This window comes from Phoenix dactylifera, unplaced genomic scaffold, assembly GCF_009389715.1.
Source record: "Phoenix dactylifera cultivar Barhee BC4 unplaced genomic scaffold, palm_55x_up_171113_PBpolish2nd_filt_p 000381F, whole genome shotgun sequence".
Lineage (NCBI taxonomy): Eukaryota > Viridiplantae > Streptophyta > Magnoliopsida > Arecales > Arecaceae > Phoenix > Phoenix dactylifera.
Window position 1 is genome coordinate 194101 of NW_024067828.1, and position 17106 is coordinate 211206.

Consider the following 17106-nt stretch of genomic DNA (forward strand, 5'->3'; position numbering starts at 1 on the left):
TTTTTTTTAAAAAAATAACTTTCATTATCTCTTAAAAAAAGTATAAGCAAAAAACTTTTACTTTTGGTAAAGTGGGTTTTCATCCCTCTCCTTCTGCTCAACCTTGCCTCAGCCTCATCGCCTATGCCCAACTACGCTGATCTCTGAACCTCTCTAGCCACCTCTCCACCCGACACTGAGATGTCCCTTGTCCCTAGCTGTGTCGCTGGCCCCATCCCCCCTTTCTCTCCCTCTACTGCTCCCTCGGCCACCTCTCCTCCGACGCCAAGCTCTCCTTAGTCCCCGGCCACGTTGCTAGCCTCATTCCCCCTCTTTATCCCTTTGCCACTTCCTCAGTCACCTCTCTTTTCGATGTTGAGCTCTCTCATCCCATGCTACATTGTCGGTCCCATCCCCCCTCACTTAATTATAAACAAAAAAGTGAACCAAACATATTTTCTATTATTAGAAATCTAGAAAAAATAGAAATAGAATTTTTGTTCCCAATTTTTTTAAAAAAAAATGACAACGATGCCAGATTCAGCCTCTTGCTCTCTCTCTCTCTCTCTCTCTCTCTCTCTCTCTCTCTCTCTCTTCATCTATAATCTCAACAGGCCCGTTTTTGTTCAAATTCATCAGGCCCTTAGCTACTACCTTGACCGGATCACATGGTGCCTCTGCGCTTGTTTGGACTCTTCATTCCAGAGAATTACAGTTAATCTTTGATGACCATCCAGAGCATTGCAGAGTTCTTGACAATTTTCTGTCAAAATCGTGATGCTTAGCATATATTTGACTCTTCAAGTTCTCAAAAATTGGCAACTTCGAGTTCTAAAAGAGGTGATTTTTTTTTTAAAGGGAAAGATTGACCCTCCGCCCAATCAGATTTTATTGAAAGAAAACAAACAGTAAGCCTAGGCTGAGAAACAAAAGCAAGTATAATCAGCAAAAAAGTAAAGAAATAGCTGGGGTTATCAGCCTTCTTAACAAAGATCCAATCCTTGATAAGAAAATATTGCGATCCATCAGCTCCTCGCTGTGACTGAGTCGATCCTTTGAATATTCTTGCATTGGTTTTCAACCAAAAGGCACCAGCTAGTCACCATGGATAACATCCCAGCCTGCTTTCCAACAGTTCATGACAAAGGATCTCCACATGGTGCAAAGTTCCTTAACCAATGTTGGTAATCATTGAAAACCAAACTTTTTCTTCAGTATGTTCTCAATATGTTTCCTAGTAGATAAGGAGAAATCATGTCAGAAACAGGTGATCAGTTCATCCTTGTGATGGCATAAAACACAAGCAGTTCGGCCAATTCCCTCTTTCGAATTTTTGCTGTAAGAACTCCGCTTAAAAAATAGGTGACTTCTTAAGTGCAATTGTATCATTTTCAACATCCACAACGCTAAAAATTTTCGAGAAATGAAATAGATTTTTTGTCAGACAACATCAAATACACTTAGAATTGAACTACATTCCTCAGTCAAGAAGTCTGTCTGGTGGAAACCCCCTAATGGTCCAATTCCTCTCAGATCCTACATATTATACAGAAGCAATTGGTTGGAGCTTCTGAGTTTTTGAAATAACGACCCTCTCCCCCTTGTGTACGTCATGCCTTTGGTTTCTGAGAAGAATGACTCCTTTTCTAGGATGCAATGAAATAAAAAGCATGTTAAAGGTTACACTAGTTTTCTGAATGAGCTGCCATGTGAAGCCAGCGGGTTGGCTTCTCTTATAGAGATGTGAAATACATATATGGAATATGCAGGTCCATCAATGATCCATTCTTTGACAGGCCAAGCCACCTGCCATCTTTTGCTTAACCTACTTCACTTCCTTGACTGGTGTCTTCTTGTTCTTTGGTGCTTTGCTTGCGGGAAAGTGAAGTCTTGGACAAAGAGGCTTTGGAGCCCTTGTTTCCCGTTCAAACCCTCTCACACAAATATATCCTGCAAGGCAATTTATTTTTTCAAAAGAAAGTATAAGCAAGAGCAAGGAGGTCATAAAGACACTTTCTGCAGTGGCTTAAAGCTAGAGCATAAAAAAGCTGATTCGATCTGCATAAATCATTGCTACTAATTCACTTAAAGGTGGCAAAATGACAATAATAATGATATTCTGACTAAATATCACCTCTCGGTAATTTGGACCAGCTTTCTGACACAATCAGGCATTTAGCCTATTCAAGTTAATCTTTGTGAAGTAGTTGTTGCTAGGGGGTCATATTTTGTATTATTACGTTTAAACATAGGGGCCTTGACTCAATGCATTATACATAAATATTTGCTCCTTTTTATTTTTTCAGAGTAAACATGTCATGGTTAATGAGAGAGAAATACTAGTCTCATATATGTGTGCCCAAATGGGATAAAGTTGTTCCAAAACCCATGGTTCTAAACAGGTGAGGGAACTAAACTGTGAATTGTGAAATATATGCAAAAATAATGTATAGTATGACAAGCACAAAAGATACAGAGGCCAAGATCTTCATACATAACTTATGATGTGCTTCAGAACCGACCACAGTCCATACAAAGGGCCAGCCAAACAAAACCCACCATGAAGCCTCTAAATCAACAACCAAAGTTCGCCACATGGCAAGCCTAGAAGCACGCAGATGACTCTTCAAATTTTAAAACCCCCTGCAGCTGGCGACACTTCGGCTATGATCTCCAGCGGTTTCCAAAATCATGCCAGCAAAATGGGCGAGACATGATACGCGTGCGAGTTGCGACACGCCCGCACTTGATTCTCGGAGCATACGAAGGCCTGCCTGCCATTGAAAGCCAATCCACGTGCCCGAATTTCTAGGTGATAGGCACTTGCCTTTGCCTATACAATGCAGTCTCCGGGGGACCTTCTAAATAAGTGCTCTGTTGCCCGAACAGACTATCACACTATCACCCACTGAGAACCTCCTCTGTTCCCCCAGTATCATCCTCACTTTGGCATCAGAGGGTCCCCCACCGGACACACTCCGACAAAATGACTTCTTCATCTATGCTATTTCAGGTTAGAGCTTGGTCGCATATCAGAACCCTGGACACACTCCAAATCATGGCCTCATACGACTCGAGCAACTCACCGCTGAGGCCTCAAGCATCTCTCCCACTCAACACTTGGGTCAAGCCAATCCTCAGCAGCAACAGTTTGCTATTAGAGGAAGAGCCCGTAATCCCACTACAGGAGGTCTCACCCTAGGAAGCGAATAGTTTGTCGCTATAAAGTCTTGAAGGGCATAGCCAGCACCTTCCAACACTTAACCAAATACACTAAAGAAGCTTGCAAAAAGCTCCACCCCCATCAAAGCCGCAGGCAACACCAGCAGTAACTCCTGAGCAGTTCCAACTGATCATACAGTAGATTCAGGCACTAACTGCTGGACAGCAACAGTCAACTACCGATCAATAATAGCAACAACTGGCTCGGGAACCGAGCCATCATGAAATCCTAGTGCAACTGGCCTATCACTCCTCGGAGTGGTAGGCAGGCTCCACAGAGTCAGCATGCCCATCCTCAAAGTCCTAGCAAGGCCCCGCGTAGCTTCCATTCTCGATCGCGAAGTCCTGCAAGGGATACTCGACACTGATCTTCTGATTCCCCCTCCTGGGAGGAGTCAGCATCTAGCCACTCCTCCCCTCGCTGATCCGAGAAGGCCTCTAGGAGGGGGGCAAACCTCGATCACAAGTTCGAGGAGATGGACCGACGCCTCGAGGCCCTAAGGCAGCACCAAGCCGAGCAAGGGAGGAATGTGGAATTCACCACTAAACCCCCATTTTTGGCAAGAATAATGGAGGAACCCATTTCTCTTCACTTGAAGATGTCACAACTAAAGATTTACGATGGTACTATGGACCCATTAGACCACTTAGAAAGTTTTAAAGCTCTAATGATGCTCCAGGGGGCCACTGATGCAGTGCTGTGCAGAGCCTTCCCTGCTATGCTGCAGAAGACAGCTCGACATGGTACACTAGGCTGTAGCGGGTCTCCATTCACTCATTCGAGCAGCTCGGCAGGATGTTCACTGCCCCTTCATGAGCAGCGGGAGGCAAATAAAAGGTTCTTACACCCTCTTTGCCATCAAGCAAAGGGAGGACAAGTCCTTACGGGACTACATCAGCAACTTTAATGCGGCCACACTGGAAGTCCGCAACCCAAATCATTTGGTCGCCATGTCCGCCACGAGGAGCGGACTAAAAACATCTTCGTTCCTTTTTCCTTTAGAGAATAGGTTTCCGAAGGACTACGCTGAGCTCCTGGATAGGGCCAACAAGTACATCAATGCTGAAGAGGCCATAATGGCTCAATGCGAGTCGGCCGAGAGCAAACTCGGTAAGAAGAAGAATAATAAGCAGGCTCGGAAAGATTCAACAGAGCCCAATAAGAAGCCGAGCAACGAAGAAGGCTCTCGTCGATCGAGAAGTCCTCCTCGAAGGTTCGAGAGCTATACCCCTCTAAACACCTCCCGAGGGCAAATCCTCATGGAGATCCACAACTGGAGCTATGTGAAGTGGCTCCGAAAAATGAGGACAGTGGCTTGAAAAGACATGATAGAGGCCGAGGATGGACTAAGTCATCTCCTCGGATTCTGATGCAGAGGGTGTTCATACCCCTCATGACGATGCTATTGTAGTTTCCCTCACCATAGCAAACTATGATGTAAAAAGAATTCAAGTAGATAATGGATGCTCAGCAGACGACTTGTTTTATGAGGCTTTCTCTAAAACGAACCTACCAGCTGATCGATTGAGGAAGATCAGCTCTCCCTTGATCGGATTTTCTAGAGATCCAGTTCTAGTGGAAAGTGTCATCACCCTTTTTGTCACAACAAGACCAGCAAACCACCATAATGCTAGATTTTCTAGTCGTCAAAATCCTGTCAGCTTACAATGCCATCTTGGGGTGACCAGGCTTGAATGCTCTGCTCGTCATGGTCTCTACTACCACTTGTTGATGAAGTTCCCAACCAAAAATGGTGTAGGGGAAGTTTGAGGCGACCAGGTGCTTACTAGGCAGTGTTATGTGGCCACGCTTAAAGAAAAGCCAAAGGAGACAATGCCAATTGAAGGCTTTGATGCCCGGGATGACCAAAGAGAATAGCATGGAGAGCCACCCAAGGAGCTCCTTTCGATACCTTGGGACGAGGCAGAGCTAGGCCGAAAGGTGCAAGTTGGAGACCACCTCGACGACGACGCTAGGGCCCTGCTTGTGGAGTTTCTTCGGGCGAACGCTGATATCTTTACCTGGTCGGTCTTAGATATGCCAGGCATAAGCTCGAAGGTCATCGTTCATAAGTTCTCTACACCATTCATAGGTCATCGTTCATAGGTTGAGTGTGGAGAGACAAAAGGCTATCGGCGAAGAGATTGACAAGCTTCTCCATACGGGATTCATACGTGAAGAGAACTAACCTGACTGGCTGGCCAATGTCGTCTTCGTCAAGAGGGCATACAAGAAATGGCAGATGTGTGGCGACTTCACCGATCTCAGCAAGGCCTGCCCTAAGAATAGCTTCCCTCTACTGAGGATCGACCAGTTAGTCCATTGCACCTTAGGACATTAGATGCTTAGCTTCATAAATGCCTTCTCAAGCTATAACTAGATCAAAATGGTGCCTGAGAATGAGAAGACCATGTTCATCAAGGAAAAAGGGCTTTACTACTATAAGATCATGCCCTTTGGACTAAAGACTGCACAAGCAACCTACCAAGGTTTCATCAACAAGATGTTCAAGGAACAAATAGGCCATAATATGGAGGTCTATATTAACGACATGCTAGTGAAGAGCAGACAAGCTGAGCACCATGTTGCTGACCTAGGAGAGACTTTCCAGATCCTAAGAAAATACCGTATGAAGCTCAATCCGGGTAAGTGCGCATTTGGGCCTCTCAGATGGTCAACCCTCGCTGAGATATCGGCAACCCCTTCTAGTGAATGCAACCTACATGCTACTAGCAGCCACTGATGTTGCGGGGCAATTCTCTCGACATCTCCTAATGTCGAGCTCAAGATTTAACCCCCGACAGAAGAAGAGAGCTCCATGCTAGCGAGCTCGACCACTGTGTATGCATACATCACAAAAAAAAATAGAGAAAAGGAGCAAAAGAGATGAGATAAAGAAGAAAGCTTTTATTCACTCGTTGCTCCAATTACAGCGGTACCAACTTATCAGCTAGATGCATGCTTAAAGAAAAAACATAAGAGACTACAAAAACAACAATTTATGTGGGTGATTCAAAGGCAGCCAAACGCCCACTAACTACAACATCCAAAAGGAGTCTGGCAATCACCTCCCACTATGCCCCCTTTGCCGGGCTACATGAGAATCCTCAACTGAGTAACCCTTGGCAAGGATTCGACTTCTTCACATTCAACAATGATCGAAGATTCATGCTCCACCGTAAAAGCAACCTCACTCCCATCCTTCGCAGTGTGCAAATGCATGACTTGCAATCCCACCGCCAATCTGATGACTTCGATGTCTGCATCTTCCACCTGGATCACTTTCATCCTCAACGCCACGTCTACCTTCGCCGGCCAGATGCCACTCTTGTGGCAAGTAGCCCGCTCTGGAAGAGCATGAGTTTGCCCTTGACTTCCATTAATCGCTTCATGGCCTGCTAAAGGTTTCATCAGAGAGGACCAAAACAGACCCAGCAAATTAACAATCCTTCTGGCTCAAGCAAAAAGAGGAAGCAATGAAGGGTCACAGGGATCGACCCCTCATCTCGAAAGGAGGATCTCTAGTCTATTTATAGAGAGCACGCACGACTGAGATCAAAGCTCACCAAATCGATCGCTAGCTACATGTCCGGTTTACAAGTCCTAGGCGACCTACATTCAATCCAGGGAACATTCCCGACGAGTCAGTTGCTGAGGTGGCACGGTCTAGGGTCGTCATTTAAATAAAGCTCAATAAATTTCCACTCGAGAAGAGCGCCTTGGGCTCTGAACACAGGTCAGCATGACGAGGCTCGCACCTTTACAAAGAAATGGATAAAACAACCACATAATAACTAAGGGGCAGGGCATTATCGCACCTGCCGTGATGCCCTCGTTAGGCAGGCCCGAGCAGTCACACCTTAGGTCGGAAGTGTGGTGATGCGATGGTCAAAGTACCAAATAGCCTCACCTCGGATCGGATAAACCATTGGACAGAAATCTAGCAATCAAGTCAGACATTCGAAGAAAATCAAGCAAGCAGAAGGGAAATAAAAAGAGGACTTTATTCATTCCATTAAAAGGAGGATTACCAAAATAACACAGGCAAAAGGACAGGTGCAAAAATTATAGCTCGCAAACACACAAGCTAGAAGACAATCCTACTCCTCTCCCCTCCTTTCTTCTTCCTCCTCTCCGGCTTTGCTCTCCATCTGAAAGAAGGCCCCCTTGTCAGAACACTCCCTTAAGAAAGCGATGGAACTAAGATCAACCTTGGGGAGTAGTTTGCCAACCCTCCCTCAGCAAATGGTAAAGCCCTTTCTGAAGGAGTTCTGGCAGCCTCCAGCATCTCATTACGGAACTCTTCGAAAGCTTTGTACTCTGCAACAGCGCGCTTGGCCTTCTCTACACGAGAAGCCTCCTCCCTAACCCGCATGGCCTCGCTCTTGGCAAGCATTGCCTAGGTGAACCTATCCTCGGCCTAAGAGGTCCGCAATTCGACCATGGTGGCCGCATCTCTTCAACCGAGTGACCTTCTCGGCCTCCCTCCTAATGTGGGCCTTTTCATCAGCGATGGCATGCTGCATCACTTGGAGCCATGCTGCCATTTGCATAGCTCGGTATCGACAATGTCAGCCCTAGCACCTAGGAGGTAGGCTTATGCCTCCGCCTCCTCTCTCCCCTTCTCTATTGCAGCCCTCTCCTCCGCAATGCAAGCTCTCCAATGCTCGGCTTCTTGAAAGCGGCAGTCGGTGCCCTCCAACCTTCGCTAATAGGAGTGAATGATCTCGATAAGCGACATACATCCCCTATAGATAAGAAAAGAGAAAGAGTCACTCTCCTTAAAAAAAAAAAAAAGGAGAAAGAGATAGCTCAGAAGGGATAGGGTCAACTCCGTTACCTCGATGGTAGTGTGGCATGCCGATGTGAGCACATCCTCCAATGGCCTTTTGTGAAGCTCCTCTTCATCCTCACGGAGCATGAACCTCTACACCATATCCTACATGACTCGGTGGTCGCCTTGGTGAAATACTGAATTAGAGGTCCTAATGGACCAATTCGGCCAGAAGTCTCCCAACTCCGCGCTTCGTGGGGCAGGATGGAACGAAGACATAGACGCATAAAGGCCTCTAACGGGTGTGGCAAAAGCTAGTTCAGATGTCACCGTCGGAGGCGTAGCGGCATCTGGGACAGGTGCAGATGAGTGGGCCCCTCCAGGACGGGCTGTTGAAGATGGGGCTGCAACTAGTGCAGCCAGCAAAATGGGAATGACTTCAGAAGCCATCATAAGCACTAGAGTGACCATAAGAGCAACCACTAGAACAGACTCAGAGGCATCGATCGGGAGCGTTCTCAAGTCGGCCTCCAATGTAGGTGAACAGATGGAGAGGGGAGGGGCAACGACCACCTCCACCTCTGGTGAATCACCCCAATGGGCCTCTCCTTGGCCCTGGAAATGGAGCCCGAGGCGGCAGATAGGCTCGGTCTCGACAGCAGATAGGCATCGATCGGGAGCTTTCTCGAGTCGGCCTCCAATGTAGGTGAACAGATGGAGAGGGGAGGGGCAACGACCACCTCCACCTCTGGTGAATCACCTCTAATGGGCCTCTCCTTGGCCCTGGAAATGGAGCCCGAGGCGGCAGAAGGCTCGGTCTCGACAGCAGATAGGCCTGCCACCAAGGTTCGCGGTACCGATCGTACTGACGTACCGGTCGGCTCCGGTATCGGTACGGTACCGTTGCCGAACCGAGCCGAACCGATACCGTACCGATAGGGTACATTTAGCGACCCATCGTCGTTTTTTTTTTTTTTTGGAGTTTTTTGGATGTTTTTATGTTTAGGTTTAAGGTTAAAACTAGATGATGCAACTTATTACTTCCAAATGATTCAAATAATGAGATGAACATAAAAAAATTTCAAATTAAGATACAATCAATTACATACGTTTAAATCACTCTCGAATATCTAAAATCGGGTCGAATGGCGATGCTTCTCGTCAATATCTGGATCATCAGCATAATATGGAGGCAGATCAACCCATCCCTCTAACCAAGCGGCATTGTAGTCTTGTATGCTCAATCCTCGAGGAATGCGCGTTGGATCATAAGAACTCTCGGATCTCTCGCTGAAGCTCTGGCTCTGAGAGGTGTCTTGATAAGGGGCCCATCCGAATATGCCGGCGCTAAAATCCGATCCATAAGATCCTCCGGGCTGCGCAGGATAGTAGCTACCGGAAGATGACTCTGATGCACCATATCCATAGGCTGGCTGAGGCCGCGGATAATAGGAAGACTCGGAACTTGATACATCAATGGATTTGACTCCATATGGAAGGTCATCTGCAGCTGCATCCTGGCCTCTTGAACGACCTCGAGGAGCTCTTCTTCGATATGCAATGGTATCTGACCGGCCTATATCAGACGGCCTACCGTGGTCCGTATCTTGTGTAGCATGTGTAAACTGAGACTCACCGGTGTATCGAAAACCTCCCTCCGGCTGTGTCTCATAACTAGTACCATACTGTCCTCCACTTCCTCCATGGCTAGTAGATCCATCACCACCAGAATCTTCATCGCTGCTGGTCCAAGTCTCCTCCTCGACACTCTCCATTGGGGCCCTTTCCTTTCCTTTTCTTGTTTGTTGGGATTGACGCCCTCCTGATCGAGTCGACTGGGTAGTAGAGCGTCCTCGTCCTCGTCCTCGCATGAGAGGATCATCTCTCTGAACGGGAGCATCGGACCAGTCATGCGGTGACTGGCTCCCCTCTAGCCACGTCATATCAGCTGTAGGAGTGCGTGGAATGTTGCGCTCAGCCCATTGCTGTGGATCGACCATAGCCTCGGTGGCTATGATACTGGCTGGTCGTCGGGGTGATCCCGGCTCATCAAGCTCGGGCTCCTGCTGCTGGGCCGCAAGCCAGTCGAGCATAGGATTATCATCATCATCTGTAAAAGTTCTATAGATGGGATCTGCATACTTGAGCTCCACTTCCTCTTGAATGCATTTTAGCCTCAACCGTAGATTGTAGTGCACATAAACTAAGTCGTTGAGGCGCTTTTGTGTCAAACGGTTCCTTTGTTTGCTGTGGATGAGGCCGAAGGTGGACCAGTTACGCTCACAGCCAGTCGAGGAGACCGTTTGGGAGAGAATCCGGATAGCTATCCGCTTAAGATTTTTTGACGGATCCGCCAAAATGAATCCACCATTCAGCTGCAAAAATATTGAAGATAATTACATTTTATATATATGATGGCCTCATAGTTGAAGATAATTCAGATGCAAAAATGTCTTGCAGATTTGTATTGTACCTGGATTCATAGTTGTCTTGCTCACGACAGCCGGTCGCTGTCCAAAGCTGTGGCTACCCTCTCTAAATAATTTGGTCTGTGGAAAGAAGCTTGTTGTAGTGTGTCAATAATATAAGATCTGATATATTTACATATGTTACTAAATCATAGTTACCTCTTCTATACATAACGCGGCGACTTCTGGATCAGGCTCCATCTTATAAATAACATTACGCAGAGCATGAAGAAGTTCATCATCCATACCAATTCCACTCTCGTACTGAAACCGGAGATTCAGATAGTATGCTGCACATAGATGACACCATCTTAGTATAACTATACAAATATATCAATCAGTATAATTATCAATATTATCGCTTACCTGCTAGATGCAATTCCCTACACATTTGGGCTCCCCACCGCCGCTCAATGATGTCGATGTACTCCTGGGCATGGGCTACATCTGCCTCCATGATCTGAGCCTTTGCCTTCTCCATCATGTGATACAAAAAGCCCATCTGGGGATACCTCTCGCTATCCACGGCCCGCAGCACTTCATATAATGGTTTGATAGCCTTGACTATCGCATTGGCCCGCTGCCAGAATGACTGCCTGCTTACCAAGTCTTCCATCCTGCTTCCTTCAGTGCCGGCCTGGGCATATCTACTTTCCTGCCACTCGGGACTAACAAACATCTGACGTAGGGCTCCTTTCTTCTCGATAAGGCTATCAAGTGCAATGTAATTCGTAGCAAACCGTGTGACTCCTGGTCTAAGAATTTCTCCCCCTGCATACCTTCTCATTAATGAAAGAACCCAAGTATGGCTATAAATATACCTGGTGATGCGTTGGGCTATCTCCACCGTATGTTGCACCCTACGGATCTTTCCAATATCCATCAGGATGAGGTCGATGCAATGTGCAGCACATGGGGTCCAGAAAATTTTTGGTCGCCGCTCCATCAAGACCTGCCCGGCCAACTTATATTGCGGTCCGTTATCAGTGACGACCTGCACGATATTCTCCTCTCTAATCTGATCAATCACCTCCTCCATAAGTCTGAGGATGTATGAGGCGTTGTGCACCTTATCCGAAGCATCAACTGACTTGTGGAAGAAGATCTTTGTATCACAGTATGTCAGAAAGTTGATGATGGCCCGCTTTGTCGGACCGGTCCAACCATCACACATCAGAGTGAGCCCATATGTGGGCCACTTGCTTTTATATGAACCAATCCAATTCTCTAGCTCTTCCTTATTGTTGTCAAGAAGCTCACCGTAGATGTTCCTCGGACCTGGAGGATCAACACCGGGACCGGCAGTCTGTATGGCAGAAATGGCAGACTTGTAGTATGTATTGTCTGCAGCATTTGCTGGAATGTGGCTGAAGTGGAACCAGGATCCAATAGCTCGCCACATATCCTTCTTCTTCTCCTTCTTCCACATTGTGTCTACTCTTTGCTGCTTCGAATCTCTTCTGGGGAAGGCATGCGGATCTACATCATGGATTGACGCACCTGGTGGAATCCCTCCGGAAGACTTCTTTCGGCTACCAAAACCACCCAGGATAGATGCAATCCGGCTACGTCCTCTGCCCTCGCCCTTCCTGACTGATGTTGTCCTTTGAAACTCTGGATCTTGTCTGCTTCCACCAGAACCGGCGCCCGACTCAAAAAACGAGGGCCCAAATCGAGCCCGATGCCTCGCCACCTCCTCCTGCTGCCATCGATCATCCAGACTCGCCCGCATGGCAGCCTGGATCTGTGCCTCCTCCTCATCTGGACCCTCGGCCTCCTGTGACTCCATCAAGTGATAGGAAGGTGCTTCTGCAGCTTGGCGTTCCACCTCCGCTTTCTGCTTGGCAGCCCTCTCCTTGGCTGCTTTGATCTCAGCGAGGTTTTTCCTCATCAGCTGACGGATGGTCGGTGGGCACTCCGAGCATGCAGATATCTCACGAGAATTACCGGCTAAGTGCTGCTTTAATCTGTTTACTCCTCCTCCTTTGAAGCACTTGTGGCAATAATTGCACTGAAACTGGTGACGTTCACCGAGCATCTTCCCATGCTCCCAGCCAATATTACGCTCTTGGGGTTGCCCTCTCCTTGATGGCTCCATTCCTACGACCACATTAATTTTTTCAATTTTTATTTTTTTTAATTAAAAATTAATTTTTAAATTTATTAATTAAATTATAAATTATATAAATTCTGTAAAAAAACAGTTAATGTCATTGAATCATTGAATCATTTCCTAATTTTTGGCAATTAAATTAAATTATATATCAACAACATATAAAAATTTCAAAACGAAATGGAATCATTGAATCATTTCCTAATTTTTGGCAATTTTTGACTTAATTTTTTTAAGCAATTTAAATGAAATATTAAAAAAACAATGTAGGGGAATTTTACCTTATTTTGTTTTTGCTGGATTTTTCTTCAAGAAAAACGACGCTCTCCGACCTTTCTAATTTTTTTTCATGCCTTTGTCTTTTCCTTTCTCTTCTTTTCCTCCTCCTTTCTCTTTGCCTTTCCTTCACTTAAGCTGATGCACTTGTGGCTTCAGCCTTCAGCATTCGGTTGGCTTTTATAGCCAACCGTTGGGTCACTGTGGCACTTTGAAAAGTGCCACTGTGAGCCACAGCGCGGCACTTTCGAAGTGCCGCACAAAGCGGCACTTTCGGTCGCATTGCCGCACAAAGCGGCAATTTAAACCTCCCGCTTTCAAAGTGCCGCATAAAACGGCACTTTGAAAGCTCAAAGTGCCGCACAAAACGGCACTTTGAAAGTGGCACTTTCAAAGTGCCTGAAAGTGCCACACTGGCACTTTCAAAGTGCCTCTGCCAGAGGCACTTTGAACCAGCGCTGTGGCACTATCATAGTGCCACAGCGCTGGCACCTCATTGCCAGCACCGAACCGGCTCGGTTCGCACCGGTTCGATCATGTACCGGTGCGAACCGAGCGGTTCGCACCGGTTCAAGCATGTACCGGTGCGAACCGCCACGGTTCGCACCGGTATGGTGCTCGAAACCATCGGTTCCGACCCATATTGGGTCGAAACCGATTTACACACTGGAACCGGACCGGTTCCAGTCAGTACCGGTCCGGTTCGGGCTGAACCGACCGGTACCCTGCCTGCCACCATCCTCTTCCTTCTCCTGCTTAAGGAGGGACTCACCACCTCTTCCTTAAAGAGCTGAATAGTTCATCCACCTTGAACTGCATCACTGCAAACATGAACCAAGACTAAGTCAATCAGTGGAGCAATGTCAATTACAAACAAAACGAGGCAAGAAAATATACCGACGGCAGAAGCGAGATTCTAGCTAGCATTTTTCACAGCCAACTCCCGTAGTAGCTCAGTCAAAGCTAGGAACCTCATCTAGCGAAGGGCATCAACCGACTCCTACTTTTCATCCGACAAAAGAGGAAAAATGCTCAATGCCTGCTCACCGGGGGTCCTCCACAGCGTCAAAAAATCCCTAGAAGCCGTAGAAATCAAAAAATAAATTGGCCCTTCCAACTGTGGATGGATGAGGATCTAAAGGAAAGATATTATAACCCTTCCTAAAAGAAAAGTACCACCACACTTTATTTCGAGAGTGAGGCTTCACTTGAAAAAAGGCCCGAAACATCCCCACAATAAGAACAATCCCTTGGTGCCAAACAAAAAAAAATCAACTATCCTCCAAGCATTAGGGACGAGCTGAGCCAAAATGAGTTGGTGTTGTGCCAACAACTCGACAATGACCATGGGGATCGGGAGTCTCAACCCCACCTTTAGAGATTCCTCGTACAAGGCGCCTGCTTCTTCCCGGGCAAAGTTACTCAATCCGAAGGACCAAACAACTCATGGGTGAAGTTCTGAGGGATAGAAAACATAGTCCAAATACAGTTAAGGTTAGATTTCCCCAAGATACTTCTCCTAGTATCCAAACCCAAGACTACCTCAAGATGGGTTTCTCTCGAGGCCACAGAGACCCGGTCAGGGGAACCTTGACCTATCTCTTCTGCATCAATAGATCAGCCTCCGATGAATGAATCCATAAGCAACAAGCAAAAAAAGAATCAAAAGAAGGTAAGAAGGGAGAAGACTCAAAACGAGCCGAAAGTGCAAAACTACCCACTGAGAACCAGAGGAAAGTCTTGAGAAAGAGCAGAGAGATCGGATCTCAATACAAAAGCATAGAAGAAGCGACCGCACAACTCCACAGTTTTTTTCTTTAAGTTTTGGAGCAGGAAGGAACAAGGTAAGAGGTTCATGGTAGCCATCCTCTTTATTTATAGAGACTGAGGAGACCTATGCCGATACGACGCCTCACCTACTTCGGCCACATGTCACCGTAGAAGGTTCGTGGAAGCCATCCTTTTTATTTATAGAGACTCAAGAGACCTATGCTGATACGACGCCTCACCTACTTCGGCCACGTCACCCAAGCATTCGCCCTCGAGCGATGTCCCGAGTCACTATTGGACTCCAAACGTCTATTCAACATGCAAACATCCCCTCCATAATCACAATGCTTTGGAAACGACAAGGATAGTTGTGCCTCTCATAAATGCAGAAACTGAAAAAATTGTGGTGGTATCGAAAGGACGACTACAAAAAAGCAGCATCGATGATCATCTAGTTTCACGGGAAACCTTTACCGGTTGGCCCCATAAACAAAACTACTTCCATTTCCCAAGCCAGCAGATTCAGCTCGCTATGGAAGTGGGAGGCAAGTGATGTGCCTTAAAATATAGCATGGTCCATACAAAGGGCCAGCCAAACAAAGTCTGCCACGAAGCCTCTTGATCGACAACCAGAGTCCGCAACATGCCAAGCCTAGAAGCACGTGGATGACTCTTCAAATTTCAAAACTACCTACAGCTGGCGACACTTCGGCCATGATAAAGTTTCTGAAATCATGCCAGCGAGATGGGCGAGGCGTTATACCCGTGTGAAACACCCACGCCTAATTCTCAGAGCGTGCAAAGGCCTGCCAATCACAGCCGACCCATGTGCCCGAATTCTTGGACGACAGGTGCTCGCCTTCGTCTATACAATCCACTCTCTGGGGGACCTTCCAAGTAAGTGCTCTAGTGCCCTGACAGACTATTATGTTGTCATTCACTAAGAACATCCTCTATTCTTTGATTATCGTCCTAACTTAGGCATCGAAAGGTCTCCAGCCGGACACACTCCAGCAAGAGAACTTCATCTTTACTGTTTCAGGTTGGATGCTCGATCGTTGACCAAAACCTTGGACACACTCCAAATCACGACCTCATATAACCGAGCAACTCACTGTTGAGCCCTCCAGCATCTCTCCTACTCGATGCCCGGGTCAAGCCGATCCTCTTCGGCAACAAGTTGGATCGATTTATGTTCTGAATCCGCTACTCAATGAAATACCCAAAACCAAGTAAGTTGAAATCTTGTAAGGACCATGAATCAAACGGATATCATAGTTTTTACAAATACTCCAGCATTGAATTATTATTGTATAAAGTTCTGAACGTGAATGATAATTATAATCTGGTTTATGACATAAGTGAAATCATTATGCAGGCAAGCTAGTCATTATATTTCTTAAAATTGAAGCATCATAGGGATCAATTATGGCATACCATCATATATCGTGCACACAAACTGCATATAGTGAATTATCATTTAGAGAATTGTGGCTATTCTAACTTACATGAACACTAAGATCACCAACCTGTGCAGCCGGGACCTGGAGGCTAGAGACTATTCTTATGCTGTAAATCTGCTATGGTTCAAGTCATGAAAATTCAATATAGTTTTTTCGAGCATCAAAAAAAAGACTTGAATCACCAATTTATGCATTTAACTGAGCACAACTTGACAACATGGTCTAGAGGTAGGCAACTGAAAAGGATAAAAAATTAGCCCTTTGGATTACAGTAACTCTCAAGAGTTTTTCTCCCAAATCCAAAAAGAATGAGGAGATAAAAGGTTGATTTCAAATTCTCCTCATAGATGATGCACTCAAAGGAGATATCGAGCATAGAAACTAGTACTGGTATGCATTAGATGAGTCCAGCTTAAATATTAAGAAGTATAAAAAAGATAGGATATGATATGCATTATTATATCAAATATAATAATTTACCTCTGATAATAGACATCTGAAATGTATCAACTTCTGCTCTAATTTTGATCTCAATGACAACAGATTAACTCCTATCAGTGTCAATATTCCTCAAGAAACATAAGTAGACATAGTATATGTACAAGATATGTGCTAAAAATGTCTTTGACCCATTGTTCTTCCTTTTAACATGCATACATTTTGAAGACACTAATCTATCCATTGTCTAAAACAAGATGCATCTTTCGATCTAGGAAAGCTCTAAACCTGATAATGGGGCTAACTTTCATGCATATGCACCTACAAATCCTATTTTGCATACTACTCTTTACAAGTACTCAAAAACAGTTCTGTGCTACTGATTCTGCAAAATTTGTCTTCCAGTCAATTTTGATGTCATCTATTTCCATTTTCCATTGCTTGCCAAACCAAGGAAGACAATCAGAGCCCATTTGCTGGAATAATGGGGCCACCTTTCATGGGTATGCTCTTACAAATCCTTCATTGAATACACTCTTCATAAGTACTCAAAAATGGTTTTGTGGTACTGATTCTGCAAAATTTGTCTTTTGGTCCATTTT

At 45.8% G+C, this 17106-nt stretch overlaps 2 protein-coding genes across 2 annotated transcripts in view; both read right to left on the reverse strand.

Annotated features, from left to right (window-relative positions):
* Positions 1-1367: 1367 nt before the first annotated feature.
* LOC103717263 (protein ROS1A-like) overlaps positions 1368-17106 on the reverse strand; it is a 30924-nt gene continuing 15185 nt past the window's right edge. The window contains exon 19 of the mRNA XM_008805582.4: positions 1368-1929. Coding sequence (XP_008803804.3) covers positions 1805-1929 — 125 coding nt within the window. The 3' untranslated portion in view covers positions 1368-1804. The remainder of the gene's footprint in view (positions 1930-17106) is intronic.
* Positions 10485-12812, reverse strand: LOC120105834. The gene is made up of 2 exons (XM_039118587.1): positions 10604-12812; positions 10485-10525 (listed from the first exon to the last, which is right to left on the reverse strand). Exon 1 carries the CDS (start codon positions 12540-12542, stop codon positions 10800-10802), a length of 1743 nt encoding a protein of 580 aa, XP_038974515.1. The 5' UTR covers positions 12543-12812; the 3' UTR covers positions 10485-10525; positions 10604-10799.